The following is a 21,534-nucleotide window of genomic DNA, read 5'->3' on the forward strand; positions in this document are numbered from 1 at the left end:
TATGTGAGCCATAGGGGAATAAATAAAAGGCCATTTTACCATCATCAGGCCTTGCAGCTTTGGAAGCTGTGACTTGTGACCTATCCTCAGTAACTGGTGAGCAGTAGACAGATTTGCAGAGTGGCTAGTCCCCTTCAAGTTCAAGGACATAGTCAAGGCAGTCCAGAACAAAATACCATGAGTAAATTCAGCTGTCAAGAAACACTTCCAGGGACTCCTAGAAGTAATTAGGAGAGATTTTTATTTATTATTTATTTATTTTTATTTTTTATTTTTTTCTTCTCCCCAAAGCCCCAGTGCATGGCTGTATATTCTAGTAGCAAATCCTTCTAGTTCTCTGTGAGCCGCCACCACAGCAGGGCAACTGACAGATGGGTGGTGTGGTTCTGTGACCGGGAAATGAACCTAGGCCGCTGAAGTGGTGAGAGCGTCAAACTTTAACTGCTAGGCCCTCAGGGCTGGCTCAGGAGAGACTTTTAAATGGAGGTCAGTCAGGATACAAATGAAGATAAAAATGCAGTGGAATTTGAGCAACTACTATTAATATTGACCTTATTTGAGATATGTATATATACACACATATATACACATAACTTTTTAGCATCTAGAGGCCATATACATTAAATTCCAAAATGAGGGGTAATTCTTAACTAAGGGAGGTAATATGGTGTCTTAGAAAGTGTGCAATATTTTTAAGCAGAACTTTTAGGGTTCAAATCCCTGCTCTGTTGTCACTAGTGGGGTCACTTTGGGTCAGTTACTTAGCTTCTTAAATTCCAGGGAGTTTGTGACGTTTAAAAGTGACAACCTTTACAAATTACTTTCTACATATTAGATATTAATGATAAATGTAAATATCTTTACTTCCCTCTTCCCTCCGTACCAACAACTTAATATATCTAAATCTCAAGTCACAGTTTTATCCAATTAGGATTGTAATGACAGAAGATCTGAAATATTTGGACAAGAGATGCTCCGAAAATCCATAGCTACTGCGTAAGAATTCAAAGCAATGGAAATACAAGTCCTCTTACTTCTCCTCACTCCATTTTTAGAAAAGTGATGCACTAGGCTGGGAGCAATGATTTATTTGATCACACCATTCTGAAGTTGAGGCAAACAGACTTGGGCTAATTAACTAATAAATTTTATTCTTATTTAATAACGAAGGGAAGAGATAATCCTTCCATATCCTCAAAGTAGGTCATTCTCAGGTTCTTTTTAATACAAATGTGGTAAGCACAATGGATCAAAAAGTTTTGTTATTTAGAGAAGACATAAATGCCAAAATATGAACATAATTTTCCCCTATAGTCTCACTCTGACCAGTTCAGACATATTTATTAATAATCACTCGTGAAAACATAATTCACAAAGCCGACCTTCCTAGAACAATAGTGCATTTACTTATCTCAGCGAGACCACATGCTGGTGCTCATCCAGCATCCCTGGAAATAATTATTCAGCATCAACATGGTAAGTCTAAAATCAGAATTCACTTTAAATACTGAAAAGTACACTTTCAAATTAGCCTATCAAAATGCCCCCAATTAACAAAACTCTGAACTCAAAGAAGAATGCTTTTTTTATACTGGAAATTGTTATTGTGGGCTTGGGAAAATGTATTTTATAACAGATTCTCAGTTGAGCATGCAAATGTTGACAGCTCCAGAATTCCCATATAGGAGGGGCAGTGCAGTAGGAAAAAGAGCTTAGCTTGCAGTGAAAACATACTGACATTATAGATCTTTTCTGTGGATTTGAAGGAGCTTTTGGCAAGGGAGGTGGGGCTTTAGCCTCCCAAGCCCCTTGGCATTCTTGGCCTGCAAATATATTTTCTTTCATGGAAAACAATGGGTGGCCCTTATGAGGATACCTGGCCAGTAGCACAGTCATGCGTCACTTAACAACAGGAATATATTCTGAGAAATGTGTGGCTACGTGATTTCATCATTGTGCAAACATCAGAGAGTGGACTTACACAAACCTAGACAGTATAGCCTACTGTACACCTAGGCTATATGGTACTAATCTTATGGGACCACCATCATATATGCAGTCCATTGTTGATCGAAATGCCTGTTATGTGGCTCATGACTGTAGTTTCAACTCTCATCAATTATTCCAGTAAAGGAGAAAAATATGTTGGAGTTGAAGGCTGCCATTTGAAGATCCTTTTTTGGTAATAAAAGAGAAAGTGTAATTGGTTTGTGTGTGCCTCTCTGTCCAGATATCAGTATGAACACAGAGAGAAAATCTAAAGATTGTTAGGCTCAGGCAAAAGTATAGAAGTGTTAACTTGTACAATCCCACATAAAATATCATTTAAGGGCACTGTAAGGATAGCTTAATCCTTTGACAATAGAGTTGGCTGCCTGACAGATTTAACTTGAATGCCACTTTAGTTGCTAAACAAACACTTAAGCATCACTGTACCCAGCCACTCTGGGAACCCCAAAACTAAGCACAAGGTCACCGCTCCCCAGAAAAGCATTCTTGTTTACTAGTAACTACAATACACAAAGACTTGTCATGGCAAATGACACACACATTAAAGACTATAGAAGTTCTTTTTACCTTCTTTTCTTCTCTTTTCTCATAGTCAATGGTATCTTTTCTTCTATTTTTTCATGTTCAACTTTATAATTACATGAAGTGTTTGTCTGCATGTGTGTGTATGTGTGTATATGAGTTTGATATTTCCTATGAAGAAATGCTAGCTCTTGATACAAAATGGTCCGTGCAGAATTATGGCAGAAGCACAAACAACACTACATGATCCACTGCTTCAAACTGGAGACTTTCATCAGAACGACAGCACAAAAGAACAATTTTCTAGCAGGGCTCTGTCACAGCTCATTGGTCAGACCAGGCTGTATCCGAAAGTCCTGTTATTCATCTGCCTCCCTTATTTTAACTAAAGACTTCAACCCAGATAAAATTATATCCTTTCTGATGGTTGATCTTTTAATAATATACACAAGGGACTGAAGTTTACCAAAAGAGATTGCTAAAGTAATTTAGAGTACCTTTCTTTAATAAATGTATTTCCGAGGCTGGCCCAGTGGCATAGGGGTTAAGTTCGTATGCTCCGCTTTGGCGGCCTGGGGTTCGTGGATTCAGATCCCCAGCACGGACCTATGCACCACTTATCAACTGTGGCAGCGACCCACATAGAAAATAGAGGAAGATTGGTACAGGTGTTAACTCAGGGACAATCTTCTTTGCAAAAAGAGGAAGGAAAAAGAGGAAGATTGGCAACAGATGTTAGTGCAGGGCCAATCTTCCTCACCAAAAAAAAAAATTTTTGAAAAAAAAAAGAGACATGCATTTCTACATGGTAACTCATTTGTCATTGTGTTTTTGATAGAGTTAAATATTTAAATTATATTTAAAAATCAAAACTTTACATTTGTCAAGCTATATATCTGAAAAGCAAGCAAGGCACCTTCAGCTGAAAATTTCTTTGAATTTACACTAAGCCCCTCTTTGATGTATTTCCAAAGTAATTCAATCAAAGAGACATGAGCTAGGCCAAAAAACAAAGTCAGGAGGCCCAAGTTCAAATATTGCCTAGAACGCTTCATCAGTCTTGACTTAATTTGCTTTTAGGTGGTACCATCTCAGAAATGGCAAAGCTGAATTTATGCAAAAGAGAGTATATCAAATTCCTGTAGCAAATTGGAAGAATTAATGAGTACTTCAATCTTCCTTTTCTTTGAATAGATCTTAAAAAAATTCATTCAGGGTGAAACAAGTTAAGATTCAGTTAGGTAGTAGAAGAAAGTCGCAAATTATTAAACAAATATTTGAGTAGAGTGATATGTGCAAGGCCCTGGACTGCAAGGATGCTGGCAGCTCCATGTCTCAAGCCAAACTAGAGTCCATCAAATGTATGACTTCCAAGCCAGAAGAAGGAAAAGTAAATGCTGTTAACCACCTGACCTTGGCCACTGCCTTGATTTGCCTATAGAGTAACCGCTGTAAATCTATTTGACTGCATTATTCAAAGATGACGTCTTCTATACTTGTACTATCCAATATGGTAGCCATTACTCACGTATGGCTATCGAGTACTTGGAATGCAGCTAGTGTGACTGAGGAAGTGAAATTTTGATTTTACTCATTAATTTGATTAATAATACAGAGTTGACACAAAAATTAATGAATTAACTTGGGCAAATGTAATTTTGATACAGAAGCTTTTGCTTCAAAGTCAAATCAATTTTCCCAATAAAGATAAACCAGGTCTGTCAATGTGGGTACAACTATGAAAGGAAAATGATTATTTGGTACTCAGTATTGGGCAACTTTCAAATATGGTTGGAACAACTTAGATATGTGCATCTAACTTTTCACCTGGAAATTTTATGAAACCTAAATATAGATCAAGTATTTCCAATGCAAACCTAGCATCTGAATAAAGATGTGTCTGCCCTCATTGCCACTCTGCTGTAAAAAAGTTCTCATTTTCATTTGTCCTGAGGAGAGGGTTCATGGAAAGTTCACCCTCTGGAAGTCTCTGTTAGTGAATCTCTCTTACGAGATGGTGATACCTCATGCAGCTGGCGCTGGGAAATGCAGAAGCTTGCAGGTCACTGGTAAGATTCTTGGGAGGCCCTGACCTCAGAGCAGATTGTCTTCCTTTCCCAGTAAAGCCTCTCTTCTTCAGAGCTGTGCAGATCTGGGACATGCTGGGGACAGCACTAACCAGTGGTATTTATCTGACCAGGGAAGCAATCCAGGAACTGCATTACACATTCTCCATAGAACTTAGCCAGGTTCACTGCAAATAGAGCTTTTAAATAGGTACTTTTTGGAAGGTCTCTTTGCCTTTTTATTGGATCTAAAAGAGAAAAGTCTAAAGAGGGAAGAGTCAGAGGGTAGTTGGGGTGTCTGTGGCATCAAGGGAGCTTCTCTTTGCTGATGCTGTCACTGTGGTTGGGATCACAAAGGTCTCATGGCTACAGACATGGGTGTCTCAGTTCTACTCTTCCACTCCCAGCAGTGACAAATCTGTGGATCTGTAGACCTACAAAGCTAATGAGCTGAGAAGTACCTGCCTGGAAAGGAGAAATAGATCCACTACACACACACACACACACACACAAATCACATATAATATCTAAAAGAGAAGAAAATGAGAAATGTGAATCCACTGAGTAAGCCTTTAGAATGTTCCAGTTATTGGGGTAAATGCAGAGATACAAAACCAAATCAACTAGATCTTACTAATGAGCCATCCAGAGGGAACAGCTGCCCTGGAAAGTCACCTAGATCTATAGCAAACTTTGCATAAATGAGAAATAAATCTGTTTTATTAACCTCCTGAGAATTGAATTTTTTTTTATTGCAGCTTAACCTTATCTACCAGAACCGATGAGTAAATAATACATGGTACCTGCCCGTGATAAGTGCACAGTCCAGGAAGGTGACTTCAAGGATATCAGTGGCTTCAATAAGCATCCATTTTTTAACTAAAATAATTATTTATTTCTAATTTCTATAGGTATGCACTTCCAAAGACGATAGAAAGTTCATTTCAATAACAAAACATATATAAAACAGGACAACTAAAAAATTCAAATCCATTGCAGCGATTGTTCTCAACTCTGGCTATGTGTTAGAACCACCTGGGGGAACATTTTCAAAATACCAGTGCCAGGGCCCTAACCCCCAGAAACTCTAATTTAATTGGTCCAGAGCAGCACCCAGGCATTGGTATCTTTCAGATTCCTAGTTTGAGACTCATAATGAATTTGATAGCTGCATTAAGCTCCTGGGATGAATTAAGGCTTTTAAGTTTATAATTAAATTTAACTCTAAACTTCTAGGTATATAAAGGAAAAAGGAAATATTTTCCTCCTTCTTGAAGCTTATCGTGATATTTTTGAGTGATTTGTTTAATGTTCTTCCCTGTGATGGTCAGTTTTATGTGTCAATTTAGCCAGCCCCAGTTATTCAATCAAAAACTATGTAGCAGTTGCTGTGAAGGTATTTTGTAGAGGTGATTAAAGTCCATAATCAGATGACTTTAAGTAAGGAATATTATCCAAAATATCTCTGAAAGGGCCTGATTTGATGAGTTAAAAGGGCCTAAGAGCAGAACTGAGGCTTCTCTGAAGAATAAGAAATTCTACTTGTGGACATGGTTTCATCCTGTGCCTAAGAGTTTCACCCTGCTCATCCTGATGGCCTGCCGTGAGGATTTCAGAATTGCCTAGTCAGTTCCCACGATCATATGAGCCAATTCCTCGCAATGAATCTCTTCATATATATCTCTTACCGATTCTGTTTCTCTGGTTAAACCTTGACTACTACACTTCCCAATCCCCATTAAATTGTATACTCTGAAGGCAGAGGCATCTGTATTATTCATTATGAATGCCAGTACCTAGCAACATGCTTGGTCCATAATAGGCAGCAATGAACATTTGTTGAATGAATGAATGAACGAATGAATGAACAATCTGGTTAGGAAGTAAAGCATGCAACATAAAGAGTGGTCCACGAGGCACAACAAATGCTATGAATTTATATTATATAAATTTCAGGTATACATCATTATATTTTGATTTCTGTATAGACTACGTCGTGTTCATCACCAAAATTCTAGTTGCCATCAAACGAATGTAACATCAATAAAAAAAAAAAAAACTGCTGAGCAAGCACATCCAGCCATGGAGATGAGGGAAGATTTGAAATATGAGCTGAGATTGAAGGATGGAGATTTGGGTAGCAAAAGTCTAGAGACGAAATGGCATACTCAGACACATTGGATAAGCTAGACCAGACAAAGAATTCATGTAAGCAAATAAAGGAAAATATGTTTTGAGGAATCAATCATGACCAGATTTGCACTATTAAAGGCAGAACTTCATTCTTTTAGCCACTGGTAGTTCTTTCTCTCTCTCTCAAAGATTCAAAAACCTTTCTTCAATTGCATTTTACTTGTAGGCTAAAATCAGGAAGAAAAAAAGGGTAAGCTCCTCTGGTTAAAGAAAGATGTGGAGAACAGGATTCTGTATGCTGAGGGCCTCACTCACTGTCATTGATGCCTTTAAGGAACCTCTAAAGAACAGCTAATATTCCATAAAGCATCGTTTGAAAAATCAATGCAAAAGTAATGGGCCATATCAGTATTAGTTCACTCATTTAATCAAGCTATCAATCATTAACTATTTAGAGCACTCTACCATGCCACCTTCTGGAGAAGCTCAGAATGAACAAAGATGTGTCTCCTGGTGGTAGAAATGGTTTGAGAGGTAATGATTACTCTCCTGATGTCCTGAGAGGCAGCCTTCTAAGGTCTTTGAAGTTTATTCCAAAGACAATTAGTCCCTGACAGAGGAGATAGGAGTTTTGTAAAAACTGTGGACATGAGTTTACCAGGCTTTTCTCTGACCTCATCTCTCCTCCATGAACTTGTGCCAGAGCCCTGGGGAGAGGAGGCAAAAATAAATTGCTCCATCATAAAAATCTTTGAAACATTGGGTCAGTGGCAAAGCTGCTTCATAGCCCACACAGCACACTTCACTTGAAGTGGAACATATTCTAAAAATGGAATATGAGAGAATGCCATCTATCACAAGAGGGAAAGGTGAGGGTCATCATGGACAGAGGCAAGAGTACTTGTCACCTTGCCTGCAGAAAGTCTGACAAATCCAAAGTGGCCCAAGGATACTTCAAAGTCTACTTACTTGGTCCATTTTTTTGTGCAGACTTTCCATTTTTTTCCCAACCTCCTCATTTCCAATGCCCTAGACTCGTTCCAACCAAAGATCCTCTCATTACTCATAAAGTCCTCTAAAAGACTTTCTTTCTCCTCTTCTCTTGCTGGTTTGTCCCCTCATATCCTGTCTTCATTCATTGCATTGCCCATATCTCACAGCAAACCAACAGAACTATCCTCACCAGCACTCTCAAACTTGAACTTCTGTCCTTTTGTCCTGATCCCTCTGTAAACCCTAGGCCAGGACCAATTGTAGAATGTGCCTTCTCCACACCTGTGCTGTGCAGCAAAGCACCATGGGAGAGAATCACACAATCATAGTGCAGATGGCTACAACAAATCTGTGGTCTCCAACCTTGGCTGGACCTTTGGTGCTGCCCATCAGCCTTTTGTGCTCCCCTTCAGTGACTATCAAAAAAAAATCATTGACATCCATCTCAGTCCCTAAGCACCTCATTCTCAGCAGACAGCCCTATAGAAGCCAAGGTCATCAGGTATTAATTGGCTAGGTCTTGGTGTTGCTCATAAATAACTTCACAGAACATCAACATCAGACAAAACCACTCTGTGCCCATGATGGATCAAGACAAAAACAAAACCACTTCATTATCATGTCTGACACAGACAAAATATGAGCATTGTGCAAGCCACAAAAATGACCAAACATCCCCCTCTCCTGGCTAATCTCAGTGGCGGTTGCTTCTTTACTTTGCATAAAATTTATGAAGACACCCACTCATAGAATTACCTCCACTTCCTGACAACATCCAATCTACAGCAAAGAGCAAAGTCCCTAAATCCTACCCAAATGAACCCAATACAAGCCCAAATCCTATAATAAAATCCTTTCTAACATTCTCTTTCTGAGATGCTCCATGATTCCCCAAGGGAGTGCATTCTCCCTCCAAGGAACAATCAACCCAATTTGCTCAACTACAGGCATATTCCTGGTGGTCTTTGGCTGGAAGGCATTGACAATAGTAATAAGAATTATTGTTATTATTTATGAATTATTGATGACAGTGACGATTTTACCCATTGTAGACGTGGAAACACTAAGATAGAACGAAATTTAAAAGCCACCCAGGTCCCAAATCCAGCATAATGGGTGGAGGGATTCCAGAGTCTGGCCCTGGAGCTCATGGTCTTAATGATTTTAGAAATAATGAACTACAAAATAATCAAGACCATTCTTTTCCTCATATCCTCCCCTCCAGTCTCAGAACATGAGCTTTTCTCCTTTTCTGAGTGCCAACCCCTCCCTCTGTCTGTTCTTTGACCACCCTTCTGTCTCCCTACACCAATTTTCTTCTAATTCTTCAACCTTTCCTTTTCTACTAGAACCACTTCTTCAATCTAAAATTAGGTATAAGCCTCTTCCATTCTAAAAACAAATGATAATTACCTTCAAAGACCCCATGGCCCCTTCATCTTTTTCATCTCCAGCCCAAGTTCTGGAAACTGTAGTCTGTATTTAAGAATAACATGATTAAAAATTATAAAATTGGCATACATGAGTGGAATTTGGAAGGAAGATTTTTTCCATCATGGAGGGGTGAGGGTCCGTGGGAGGGATCAAAGAAGAGTTGAAGAAAAAAAAGTGATATCTGGGGCTAAATCGTAAAGCTTGGGGGGTAGGGAGGAGGGTTGCCCAGCTAGGGATACAGGAAAAGGAATTTCAGGGTAGCTAGGTGCTATAGACTAAATGTCTGTGTCCCCCCAAAATTCATCTGTTGAAAACTAATTCTCAATGTGATGGTATTAGGAGGTTCAGGAGGTAATTAGGTCCTGAGAGCAGAGCTCTCGCGAATGACATTAGTGCTCTTGTAAAAGAAACCCCAGAGAACTCCCTTGTCTCTTCCACCCAGTGAGGACACAGCAAGAAAATGGCCATCTATGAACCAGGAAGCATGCTCTCACCAGACACTGTACCTGCTGGCACCTTGATCTTGGACTTCCCAGCCTCTGGAACTGTGAGAAATAAATTTCTGCTGTTTATAAGCCACCCAGTCTACGGTATTCTGTTGTAGCAGCCAAATGGACTACGACAGTAGACAAAAGTGAAATCACAAAGAAAGGAAAGCCTGGCACATGTTTGAGACCTGATGAGTGGTCTCATTATCTGCTGTATTAGTCTGCATGGGCCACAATAACAAAACACCACAATCTGAGTGGGTTAAACAATAGAAAATAGAAACAATTTTCTCACAATTCTGGAGGCTGGAAGTCCAATATCAAGCCGTTGACAGGTCTGATTTCTCCTGAGGCTTCTCTCCTTGGCTTGCAGATGGCCGTCTCTTTGCTGTGTCCTCATACGGTCTTTTCTCTGTGTGTGCACATCCCTGGTGTCTCTTGGCATGTCCAAATTTTCTCTTTTAATACCACTCAGATTGGATTAGGGACCATCCTAAAGACCTTCTCTGTGCATGCACATCTGATTACATTTCAAAGTGGATTAGAGCTTCAACATATGAATTTTGGGAGAACACAATTAAGTCCATAACACCTGGGATTCAAGGGAACAGGAAAGATTAGGCCAGAAATGTAGATTAGGGACAGCTCACAGGTGCTTTGGAACATAAGAGTGGGAAATCTGAACTTCTTCTTTAGACAGTGGACTACATGAATGCCTGACATGACATACTTCACCTCCTTAGACTGTTTAAAATTGAAGGTGAAGCATGCCAACATGATTCATTTACTAATAAATCTACATATGTTGTAATGTATATTTTGCAGCAACTACTTCCCTCTGAACAGACTCACTTTCAGATATATGTATTCATATTCTTTTATTTCTATCCTTCTCCTTCAAACCAAGTCTGAAAACTCTATAAATATTTAAAAGATTGTCTGAAACAAAATGTTTACATATAGCCAATGCTTAAAAAAATGTTTTGATTAATACTTGTAAGCATTAGCTCAAATGCTTAAGAGAGCAGCTGATGCTACTCTAAATATAGGCCACCTGCTTTTCTCAAGGGAGTCAGTAAAACCTGAGTGAGTGTCTGAGAAAAGCACATTTGAGAAGGGAAGGCTCTGTGCACAACTTGGGCAAAGGGCGTTTGGAGAGGCTGCCCTTGGTCTCATCAAGAAGGGCAGTTCACGCAAGACCGTCTTTCCCATCACACAAGTCAGAGCTGATCCAACCTTGAAATGGCACATTCTCAAGGGAGAAATGGAAGGCCAAGGACACTTGTGACCAACTATACCACAGGCCTTGAGCTGGTCTTTTCAGGTGCACTATCTCATTTCACTCTATTATGATGTTTCCATTGCATACATGAGGAAACAACCTCAGAAAGGTGAAACGACTTGTTCATAATAATCGAATGATGACTTGAACATTGTCTTATTCCAAAGTCCACGCTCTTTGCCACACACCATGTTAAGTGGGTTTTCTCTCCCATGATCATGTAGGTCAAGATATCATCAGCCTTCACTTGAATCCTGCCATTTGCCCTTTGCAGGAGGAGGACACTAGGCTGCAGTAATAGGCTGTGGGCCACTACCCAGGACTGTTTGAAGATAAGCTTGGACACAAAATCTCTCACCTTGTACATACACAGCAATATTTTAGGTTGACCCATATGAAGTTACTTTTCGTAAATCAAAATTTGTCAAAACTGGCGGTTTCATACGATTCAACCTAATTGCTTATTCATGGTAATAACCCAAGAGTTAATCATTGTAACTGCTATTGTACTTTCTGTTGGGGATTTTCTGGCCTAGAAAAGAACTGTACGTGTCCTTTTGCCTCAGGCACACCTAGAAAACAAGTCCCCTCTTGCCTGGGGAAAAAAGCCCAGCGTCATCCTCCACTCCAGGATATGCACTCCTTTGGGAAAAATCACATCTAAATTGAGCAGAAATTCAGGCATTCCTCCTTGAATTGCTATTTCCACAAATGAAGACAAGACAGAGTGTGTCCTAGAAATACTTGCAAATAACAAAGTATATAGACAAAGAAAAATACTAAACCGGGAACCACACCACAAAGAGTTCCAAGGGGATTATTGCATGTTTGGCATAAGCCCACACCCGAAACGTTACAGGTCAACAGGCTGAAGATGCCAATGGGAAGAGTGTCTGTGATCACTTTTACCGAAGGGGCACTGGCTTCTTTGGCACTATGAGTAATTAAAACTCAAATTTGAGGGCATTTGTCAACTCCTCCAATATGTATGAATCACTGACAGTTTAATAGAAATCAGAACACCCTGGGGAATATCTCCAGCTTTAAGATATTTTTAAAGAGTATTTGATAAATTCCCTCTAATTTTTCTAATAAAAATATCTTATCTTCTCAAGTACTGAGAGGAGGGTTTCAAGAATAATTTTGAAATTCCACTTAATTAATGACATTTGTATCTTCCTCCTCATCTACAATGATTTCCATTGCTGGGCAAGCTGGACCGGGCTTTATTTGGAGTTCACAGCTTTGTGAAGGAGGAAAGATACTGAAAAGCTGGGCTGATTCAGAGCCATGACCACTACATGTTTATTAACCTGAACCCGAATTTTATTCACATGCCTGAATCCATAAGAATTCATAAGAGATAAGCACTCAAAATATCCGTTGCATTTATCTTACTCTCCATTGGTTTCCTAGGAGAAGGTGAACAGGAAGATTTTTGTCTATTGCAGGGATGCCCCAAACCATAGCAAATTAATGAGAAAATTTGCCTTGAATATGCAAGTTCTTTCTTAGTTCTTAAATCGTTTAAATCCAAGCCATTGAAGCAGTGAACACAAATATTGGCTACCATTGTTTACTATTTATCAGGGTCTTTGCGTACCTATTAATTTATGTAATCGTCACAAACTCCTCCCATACTATTATTAGTCCCATTTTATAGATGAGGAAACTGAATCAAGGAGTGTTTGAATATTCAAAGTCCCACATCCAAGAAGTGGTTGAGCAGGATATTAAAACAGGAATTCTGATTCCAGAGTCCATGTCTTTAATCTCCAAAATACTGCCACTCATGAGAAACTGGATGTCATGGCAGCCACTCCCTTTCCCCCAGAATAAGGACCATTATGGCAATTTGATGGCAACAAAGCACCCATTGACCCCTACTTGGTTCCAGGAAAGTCACTCCATTTCCAAAGCTCCCATCTTAATAGAACACTTGTGAATAAAAGACTATCTCAGTATTTCATCTCTTTACTCTTTACTCTCCTTTGAAACTTTGAACTCCTGCTGAAATGAAAGTGACAGCAGATGGTTTCTCTTGCTGCCAGTTTATGAATAAGCAGCCTTTGTTAATTTGGTCTCAGATTTACTTTTATCTTTGACAACCAAACACAAATCAGTTTGACCCTTTGATTTATGGTTATGTTAAAATAATAAAATTCAAAGTACCCACAATTCTTAGACTCTCGACCCACTGAAATTACAATAAACCATATTAAAATATAAAAAGAATCCCTGTTACACTCTGATCAAGTATAAATATTGAAAGACATAATTGAATGTTGGATTCCTTGATAGATTGTGTTGTTATAAAATAAATAATTATAACATGGTTTCCGATGGAGGGATCTAGAGAGAAAAATGGAACTATCTCTTATTCACCTTACTGCTCTGTGTCCTCATAAATAGATGGAAAAATGTCTCTACAGTGCATCAGAATTAATGAGATATGTCACTTGCCCCAGATATGCCAAGATAGTCCTAAGCTTTAAGCCATACCACAATCTGAGCATTGTTATATATCCCCACATAACCCTGATCTATAAAGGACATAGAATAAAAAGTTTACTCTTTATACTCTTCATTTGTAGCTGTAAGAAAAGAAGCAAGACTTTATTTGCCAAAAGATAAACACTGCCACCTGCTGAGATGAGAGAACTAATAGAAGCACGCAAGCTTACACACTTAGAAAACACAGCAACATTTTCTAGTTTTCATAAGTGAGAGCAGTAAAAAGTGTGTTCTCCATTGCTCAGTAAAATACAGACACCTGATCTGTTGTCGCGGTTACTTGATTAAGATGCCAAAGTCCCAAGAAAAGAGTAGCAAAGGCAACTTTGTTCAAAGAGATGCATCCAACATTCCCCAAAAGGTGGAATAAATGACAGTCCTCACCTTCACTGCATTTACAGCTTCCATACAGCTTTTCTGGGGTTCCCATCTCTTGCACGCCTATGCATAGTCATAAACTCATTTTTATGTTCTAGGTAATATAACCTGAAACTCCTAACTCAAGAGGAAATTTGGTACTGAAGAGAAACTGATGGTTTTGCCTTGACGTGCAGAATTCAAGGAGCCCCCGACACACATGAACAAATTTATCAATTCCCCTCTACAGTCTAAGCCAATATCCAGACTGAGATTTCCTATAAAAAAAAACAGGGTGTTTCAGAGGAAGTAAGAAGGTAGAGGAGGATAGTAAAAAGGGGTAAAAAACTCTAAGTTATACCAGCTCCCTGGTGGAGTCTTCCAGATGTTATAAATGAACTGACCTCAGAGGCCTGTGAAATTCCACTGGCTTTCCCCTAAAAGAGCAGAGTAACCCTAAAAGTGGCATTCCCAAATGTAGACTACTCCCATATAATCAAACCAATTGAATCAATTCATAAATTTTTTTGAGAAAACTTTTTGAGGGCTTCTGGGTCTTGTAATTTCAAAAGCACCAAATACCAGCTGGATCCTCCTTTTCTTGGCCAGATTTTATGCTCTAATAAGACAGTATTTTTCCTACCATGATGCAATTATTTTACCCTTCAGGTTTTATTTTTTATTTCAAAGATGTCAATTGTATTAACTATCACAATAAATCAGAAACTAATTCATTCCTTCAAATGTATACTCTTCATTCTAAAAAGAGAAAAGAAATTCCAAAACTTCCATAGCCTGCTTTCTCACCAAAAAACTAATCAAGTTTATGGCTTATGTCTTTTTCTCCATGAGGTCAATGTTTGATTTCTCTTTAAATAATACGCTTCTAAACACCAAGTGTATTATGCTGTGAAAACCAAGAAAATTGATCACTTACTACTTGCAAAAGATTGTAAAAATGGATTGAGCATTCAATATTTTTTTTCATTGAGGTGAAATTCACATAACATAAAGTTAACCATTTAAAAATGAACAAGCCAGTAACATTTAGTATATTCAGTGTTGTGCAACCACCACCTCTAATTGCAAAGTATTTTCATCACCCCAAAAGGAAACCCTGTACCCATTAAGCAGTTGTTCCCCATTCCCCCCTCACCCCCCATCTCTGGCAGCCACCAATCTGCATTCTGTCTCCATGGATTTACCTATTCTGGATATTTCCTATAAATGGAATCACATAGTATAAGACCTTTTGTGTCCGGCATCTTTCACTTAACATAATATTTTCAAGGTTCACCCACGTTGTTGCATATATCAGAACTTTATTCATTTTTATAGCTGGATATTCCATTGTACATGTTAGCTATATCACAATTTGTTTATTCATGCACCACTGTTGGACATTTGAGCTGTTGTGAATAGTGCTGCTATGAACATGCATGTACATGTCTTTAAGTACCAGTGTTCAATTCTTTTGGGTATATACCTAGGATCAGAATTTCCGGGTCATATGGCAATTTGATGTTTAACTTTTTGAGGAATCTCAATATTGATTTTTAAATTAAGAACAATAACAACATAAGAGATGGAGTTTGCCAAGTAGCAGAGAGTAGGTTCTGATACCCATGGATCAAGTGATGACCAGCCATAATCTAATCTAGTCTTGCTAAGAAAACTTGCTTAGGATCAAGGATTTCACCAGAATGGGTACAGTTGTGAGGAGGAAACTTTTCCATGGTAGAATCTATATTCCTTTTTACCGTATGGGTAGACCTGGCCCATATTTAAGAGTGATAAATTCATTCTAATATAAAGGAAAGGAAGAAAATATGAGAATCATAACCTGCCACTAGGCTAATTATATGATAAGTCAAAAATTACTACCTTGGATACGATAAATTGCATTTAAAAATGCAATTCTTGGGCCGGCCCTGTGGCTTAGCAGTTAAGTGCACGCGCTCCGCTACTGGCTGCCCGGGTTCGGATCCCAGGCGTGCATCGACGCACTGCTTCTCCGGCCATGCTGAGGCTGCGTCCCACATACAGCAACTAGAAGGATGTGTAACTATGACATACAACTATCTACTGGGGCTTTGGGGGAAAAAAGAAAAGGAGGAGGATTGGCAATAGATGTTAGCTCAGAGTCGGTCTTCCTCAGCAAAAAGAGGAGGATTAGCACGGATGTTAGCTCAGGGCTGATCTTCCTCACAAAAAATAAAAAAATAAAACCAGCTTCACCATCTACCGTCTGGTAAATTATTTAACTTCACTGCAACTCGCCTTCCTCATTTTAAAATTAGGTCTGTCATCTGCTTTGTAACAGTTCTGGGAGGATTAATGAGATGATTTGCATAAAGTGGGTGGGCAACGTCTGGCCCACCATAAGCACTCAGCCACGTTGACTATTATTTTTATTATTAAAGGAAATGATTCTAAAAGATTCTCATGCATTCTCTTGCTCTGGATTCAGGCATCACTGGTTTTATCTTTTGCTTTATCTTTTAACATAAATTTTTAATATCCATCATGGCACCTTTACATAGAAGGACCTTTTAAAAAATTTTTTTTTAGTATTTTCAGCAGCAATAAGGTTGCTGTTTGATGATTTTCCTTGGTACCTCAATTATTTTCCACTCAGATTTTTAAATTCAATAGTCTGAATGTCTATTCTGTTTAACTTTTCCTTATAGATAAACCTGCCTAAATTTTTTTCAGCGAACTATGAATCAAGAATATATTTGCTATTGAATGAGAACCATTTTATTTTCACTATATGCTGCCCTAATTTTATTCAGTGTAAATTCTCAACGTTTTTTGGCGCGGGGCGGGGGCAAATACATTCTTGAATACGAGAGAAGAAAGATTAAGCTTCTATTCCAAAATTACCTTTCTCATTCTTAGCTGCAAAAAGTAAAATAACTAAATAATAAAACTTCTGATTAAATTCCTAAAAACATACATCATAAATAGAGATGTATAATTCACAATGAATTTTCTCCAAAACTTTATTCAACACAAATTATAATAATAACCTTCAAAGTAGAATCCAGGAGACACATTGTTAAATTCCTCTGGTTTCATTTATCAGCATCATGATGCTCTTAAAAAATAAAACAAAACTGAAATAACCAGTGGTATTTGCCAAACATTATGCTGTTTCCCATCATCTCCATCAAATAATATCAAGAAATGATATAACTTCATCAAGTTTAATGGTCATATCTGTGAAGTTAAGAACAGTGTACATATGGTTGATTTGAGGGAAAAGAGAAAACACGTGAAATATCAAAATAGCTTGCTTGGTATTTGTGAAGCTCCAGATCTTAATCACTGCTGCTGGCAAGTTTGCTCACTGACTAGCTTTCTTCAGTCAACGCCATATCCTACAGGTATTATCCTTGCTGCCTAACAAAACAAATTTCATAGTTATTTTTTGTTTATTTTATTCACTTAACTCTCCTTTTACAAGTTGACATTTTCTGGGTCATTGTCAATTATCAACGTGCTAAATGTGCTAGATTCTCAGTGCCCAGCTTCAGAGTCCTGAGTAGCCAAGCTCAGGCATTTTTGGAGTAAGAATCTTTTTCTTTTTCTTTCTTTCTTTTTTTTTTTTTTTTTTCATGATTCCTGTCAGTCCTATATCGAGCAAGTTCATGTCCTACTCACACCAGAAATATTCATGGCGTCTTAGAACCGGAGAGGACCACTTCAGCCATTCCCCTCTGCTTATTCTCTCTGCCCTCCCCTCGAACATCGCCACCAAATGGAAATACAGTGGATCTGAACATCTCCAGGTTTGGGTGATTAGCTTATGGGCCTTATAAGGAAGCAGCACATTCCATTTTGGAACATTTCAAAATGTCAATAGATCTTTCTCATCATCCGTGAAAATATGAAATTTGCATCCTCCCGCCATCCCCACTACTATGACAGACACTCTTCCAAATTGCTTTGATATACTCCTCCCCAAGGGACATCATTCACATTCCCTCTTTGGAAATGACAGCCCTGGTATAGAGAAGTACTGGGCCCTGCTGGTTCTCTAAACTTCAGGGGCCAGACTCGTAACATCAACATAAGAAGTGAGGGGGCTGTGTGGACCGGGAAAGCCTATAAAAACTGTGCGTTTCACCAAAAGGCACTTCATGTTTTTAAAAATGTAATGACCATGCTGGCCAGTTTTCTTCCAGTTTGTGATTCTAAATTCAACCTCAGGTAGTCCCCTAAAAAATGCATGCAGTTCGTCACACTGGGGTCTGCCAAGAAAAAAGGGGCAGATCAATTCAAAGTGACGGCTTTGCTCCTGGCAAGACAGAAGTCTGATCCCCATTCTAATAAGCTCTGTCATCCAGTGGGCCAGTATTTAGCACCTTGTTGCTTTAGGATACACTAAATAAATCAATAATATCTTGAAAGAGCTCAGGAATTTAAATGCCAGCACTAAAACAAGGCACAGATAATTAATATTCCCTCCCTAAGCTCTCCAGAGTCTTCTGTGGTTGCGAGTAGAGGTATCAAGAGCTGGCTAACATGAGACACGTGGACTAGGAAAGGTTGGTCCTCTGACAACTCAGCCGGGCTTCCTTCTTCCTTACTTGGCAGCAGCTCCCTACAGGAGCATCCTGTGCCCTCTGTCACAGCCTCCCACCTCTTTCTTCATCATGGGAAAAGGTCTGACATTGTGTTGACAATAAAATACATGGCTTGTTATGGTATTGTTTTAGGAGTATCTACATTTAGTAACACTTGCAAATTGTAAACCCAAAGAAAGTAATCTGAAATTTTAGAAATTATCCATAATTAGCTAGAAAGGGGAGGTATTTTAGGGCAAAAGGGGAGATTATTCTCAGCACCCCTGAAGTTATATGACTAAGAAGCTATCTAACCAGCCAACATATAAAGCCAACCTCGAGTATGTGACATAACCTATTAGACTGGATAAGCGATTTTTAAATTTACTCAACACAATGAGAATCACTGAGAGTTCAGCAGGTTTGGGCTTTTGTGCCCTCCTAGGATATCCCTACCCCTCACTGTTGTTACCACCCCACTCCTGCCAAGGCCTCCTCCGGAGGTACCACACTAACATTACCCCATACTCTTGTCATTTCACCCCTTTCCACAATCTAAATGAACCTATTCTCAATCCAGTTCTTATAAAATGTTGCTTACATGATTAATTCACAATAGATTATTCATGGTTGAAAAACGCTCAACATGCGTGTTTTTCCCCAAATATTAATGTGTTAGCAGGGGACATCCAAGGAGAAAACAACTTAGCTCAAAGAACAAACCTCTAATGGGCCATAAATCCAACGGTGGAAAACTCGGGTCCTGACTTGTTTTAGTTACTAACGCTTACTGACATCAGCTGAATATTAACCATTTGGCAGATGATGCCTGGGGAAATGTAGTAACCAGTAAGGCAGGCTACCGAATTCTCATTTTGTCTAGAGCAACAAAAATTCCAAATTCACAAGGCCTTACAGTCAGTGGCAGAGCTCACTCTTGTGGTTCCACAATGCAACTAAAATTAAATAATGGATACAGAACACACCAAGATGAGCAGGGACCCTGGACGAGGGGTGGGAGATGGGTGTGACCTCCTTTTGGTATTCCCCTTAGAAACTCTAATAGCCAATTTAACAGGAAAACTGAGTCTATGGTGTTTATTTCTCCCCTACCTGTAATGACTATGTCGCCTTTATAGTTGAAAGTACATGTAAAGATTTCATCAGTGTGCCCCTCGAGAACCTGGAGGCATTGACCTGTCTGAGCATCCCAGATTCTCGCTGTTTTGTCAGAGCTGCCAGTTAGAAGACGGTTCCCCTGGGGGTTGAAAGAAATCTAAAAAAGAGAAAGAAAAAATGATCACAGGTTTGCGTAATGATTCCCAATATATTTTTAATCAGCAAAAAGGGGACATTACTAAAGTACTTGTCACCTTCCCAGCCTGGTATTTATTCTTACACAGAACATTTCCTCTGTGATGGGAAAAATATTGCAGAGATTAGTACATGAAAATCAAAATCTAGACAGAAAACTTTGCCTCCCCCCTCACAACTCGGAGGATAAAGACCAAAGCACCCTTATAATTTCAGTATTCCCCACTTGGCTTCTTTCCAAGACTCATAATGCCATTCTCCTTGCAAACAAAGAGGCTGGGCCCCGGTGTGGATGAGAACACGTCAGGCTCCCTCATACCCAAACCCGATGCCATCTCTGCAACCCAATTTTCTGTAATCAAAAGCATACAGATCCTCCTTCAGTCTCTGCCACCTCCTCTATAACTGAATGTTTGATGAGGGCAGGGCCATGTCTGTTTTTTCATCACTGGGTCACCAGTGCCTAGCACAGTGGAAGCACTCAAAAAGCATTTGCTAAATGAATGAATGAATGAATGAATACCTTAGCTTTGCACCCCCTAGAAATGCCACTACTAGACGGCAATTCAATAAGCAATATATCACCTAACAAGTATAAAATGCAATAATACAGACTTTGGGTACTCTTTATAGTCACACACACACAAATAGATGTGAACTTGTTAAATGGAGCACACCAGCCGTGTCAAGAGCTACCAGGCCAGACACTCAGAAACATGGCCCAGGCTCTCTTCTCAGCCTGTCTCACATGTCCACACTTCGCCACCCCCCTTCCTGCCAGTCCCTGAGGCCTCCCAGCCTATAAAGAAGATGTGCTCTGCACTGCCTCGGAGACCAGCCCTGATGGGCCAGCCAGCCACCAGCAGCAGGCGCAGATGCAGGAGAGAAGAGAGTGTAGCAGGGGGCAGTTCCTGGGTCCAGGGGGAGCCTTCAGAGCCCTGAAACCATCAAGCCTATATTTTACAAGGAACGAGCAAACCTGATCTCAGGTATGAGACCAAGGTACTGGGCTGAGCAGGGAGGTGAGAGTCACCAAGCCCCACCCTTCTCTAAAATTTTCCAAGGATACATTTCAACCTCAGATCACTGATTGGACAGCCTTGCTCTGTGATTAAGCTTTTGGGAGGAGCTACTACAAAATCCTAAGCTATGGCTTTGGAGTTTCAAAATAGGTCATTTTAAACTTTATTAAGTGTTAAATATTTCTAAGAAATACTTCCTCAATTGCATCTAATTTACAGAACACTTGATACTGGCTGCCCAGCATGTTTTTTGCATAATATAAACGTATGTGTTTACTAGAACCAAGAAAAGCACTCCATGAGCTTCTTAAGTAGTTTTAATAAGTATTTTCAGCTAACAAAATCTTTTGCTGATGGCTGAGAATACTGTTTTATACTTTTTGAAAGGTTTGAGAAATCATTTATTATGCTGAGTTTGAGGACACACTTAAAAATAAAGTCTTTGGGTAACTGATTTCTAGAAGGAATGAGATCATTGGACAAACCTTAGTACCCTCAGTGCCAATAGACCTAGTTATACTAAGCACGTGGTCTATTTTTGAAAGTAAGTAAACTGCTCCAAATGAGAAAGCAACTCACCTTTGAAATTTCGCCTTCATGGCCTTCCAATTTGGTAATGCATTTTCTTGTGGCTGCACTGAAAACTCTCGCTGTTCCTTTTTGAGATGAGTGAAGATAGATATAAATTCATCTGAAATACAGAACTTTGAACCATATGCCTTGAATTATCTAAATATCTATTCCTCTGACACACAAGCTCTGTGCTAAGTTTGTCTTCTTGCCTGCGGTGAGAGCCAGCCACTTAATACTCTAAATGCAAGCCGGTCT

The 21,534-nt window shown here is 39.2% G+C and overlaps 1 protein-coding gene across 2 annotated transcripts in view; it reads right to left on the minus strand.

The window, feature by feature from the left end:
• Window positions 1-16,792: 16,792 nt before the first annotated feature.
• The window catches only part of DAW1 (dynein assembly factor with WD repeats 1), a 48,321-nt gene continuing 43,579 nt past the window's right edge, over window positions 16,793-21,534 (minus strand). Inside the window, exons 11-13 of one of the 2 annotated variants that reach the window (XM_004427652.2) lie at window positions 21,286-21,362; window positions 19,484-19,646; window positions 16,793-17,204 (exon numbers count right to left, since the gene is read on the minus strand). In XM_004427652.2, the coding sequence (XP_004427709.1) occupies window positions 17,170-17,204; window positions 19,484-19,646; window positions 21,286-21,362 (275 nt within the window). In that variant the 3' untranslated portion in view covers window positions 16,793-17,169. Of the gene's footprint in view, window positions 17,205-17,433; window positions 19,647-21,285; window positions 21,363-21,534 lie in introns of those variants that run through there. The other variant, XM_087424528.1, reaches the window with a different exon arrangement.

The sequence above is a fragment of the Ceratotherium simum genome, chromosome 37, assembly GCF_057802395.1.
Source record: "Ceratotherium simum simum isolate JZ-2026a chromosome 37, ASM5780239v1, whole genome shotgun sequence".
In the NCBI taxonomy this organism is placed as follows: Eukaryota; Metazoa; Chordata; class Mammalia; order Perissodactyla; family Rhinocerotidae; genus Ceratotherium; species Ceratotherium simum.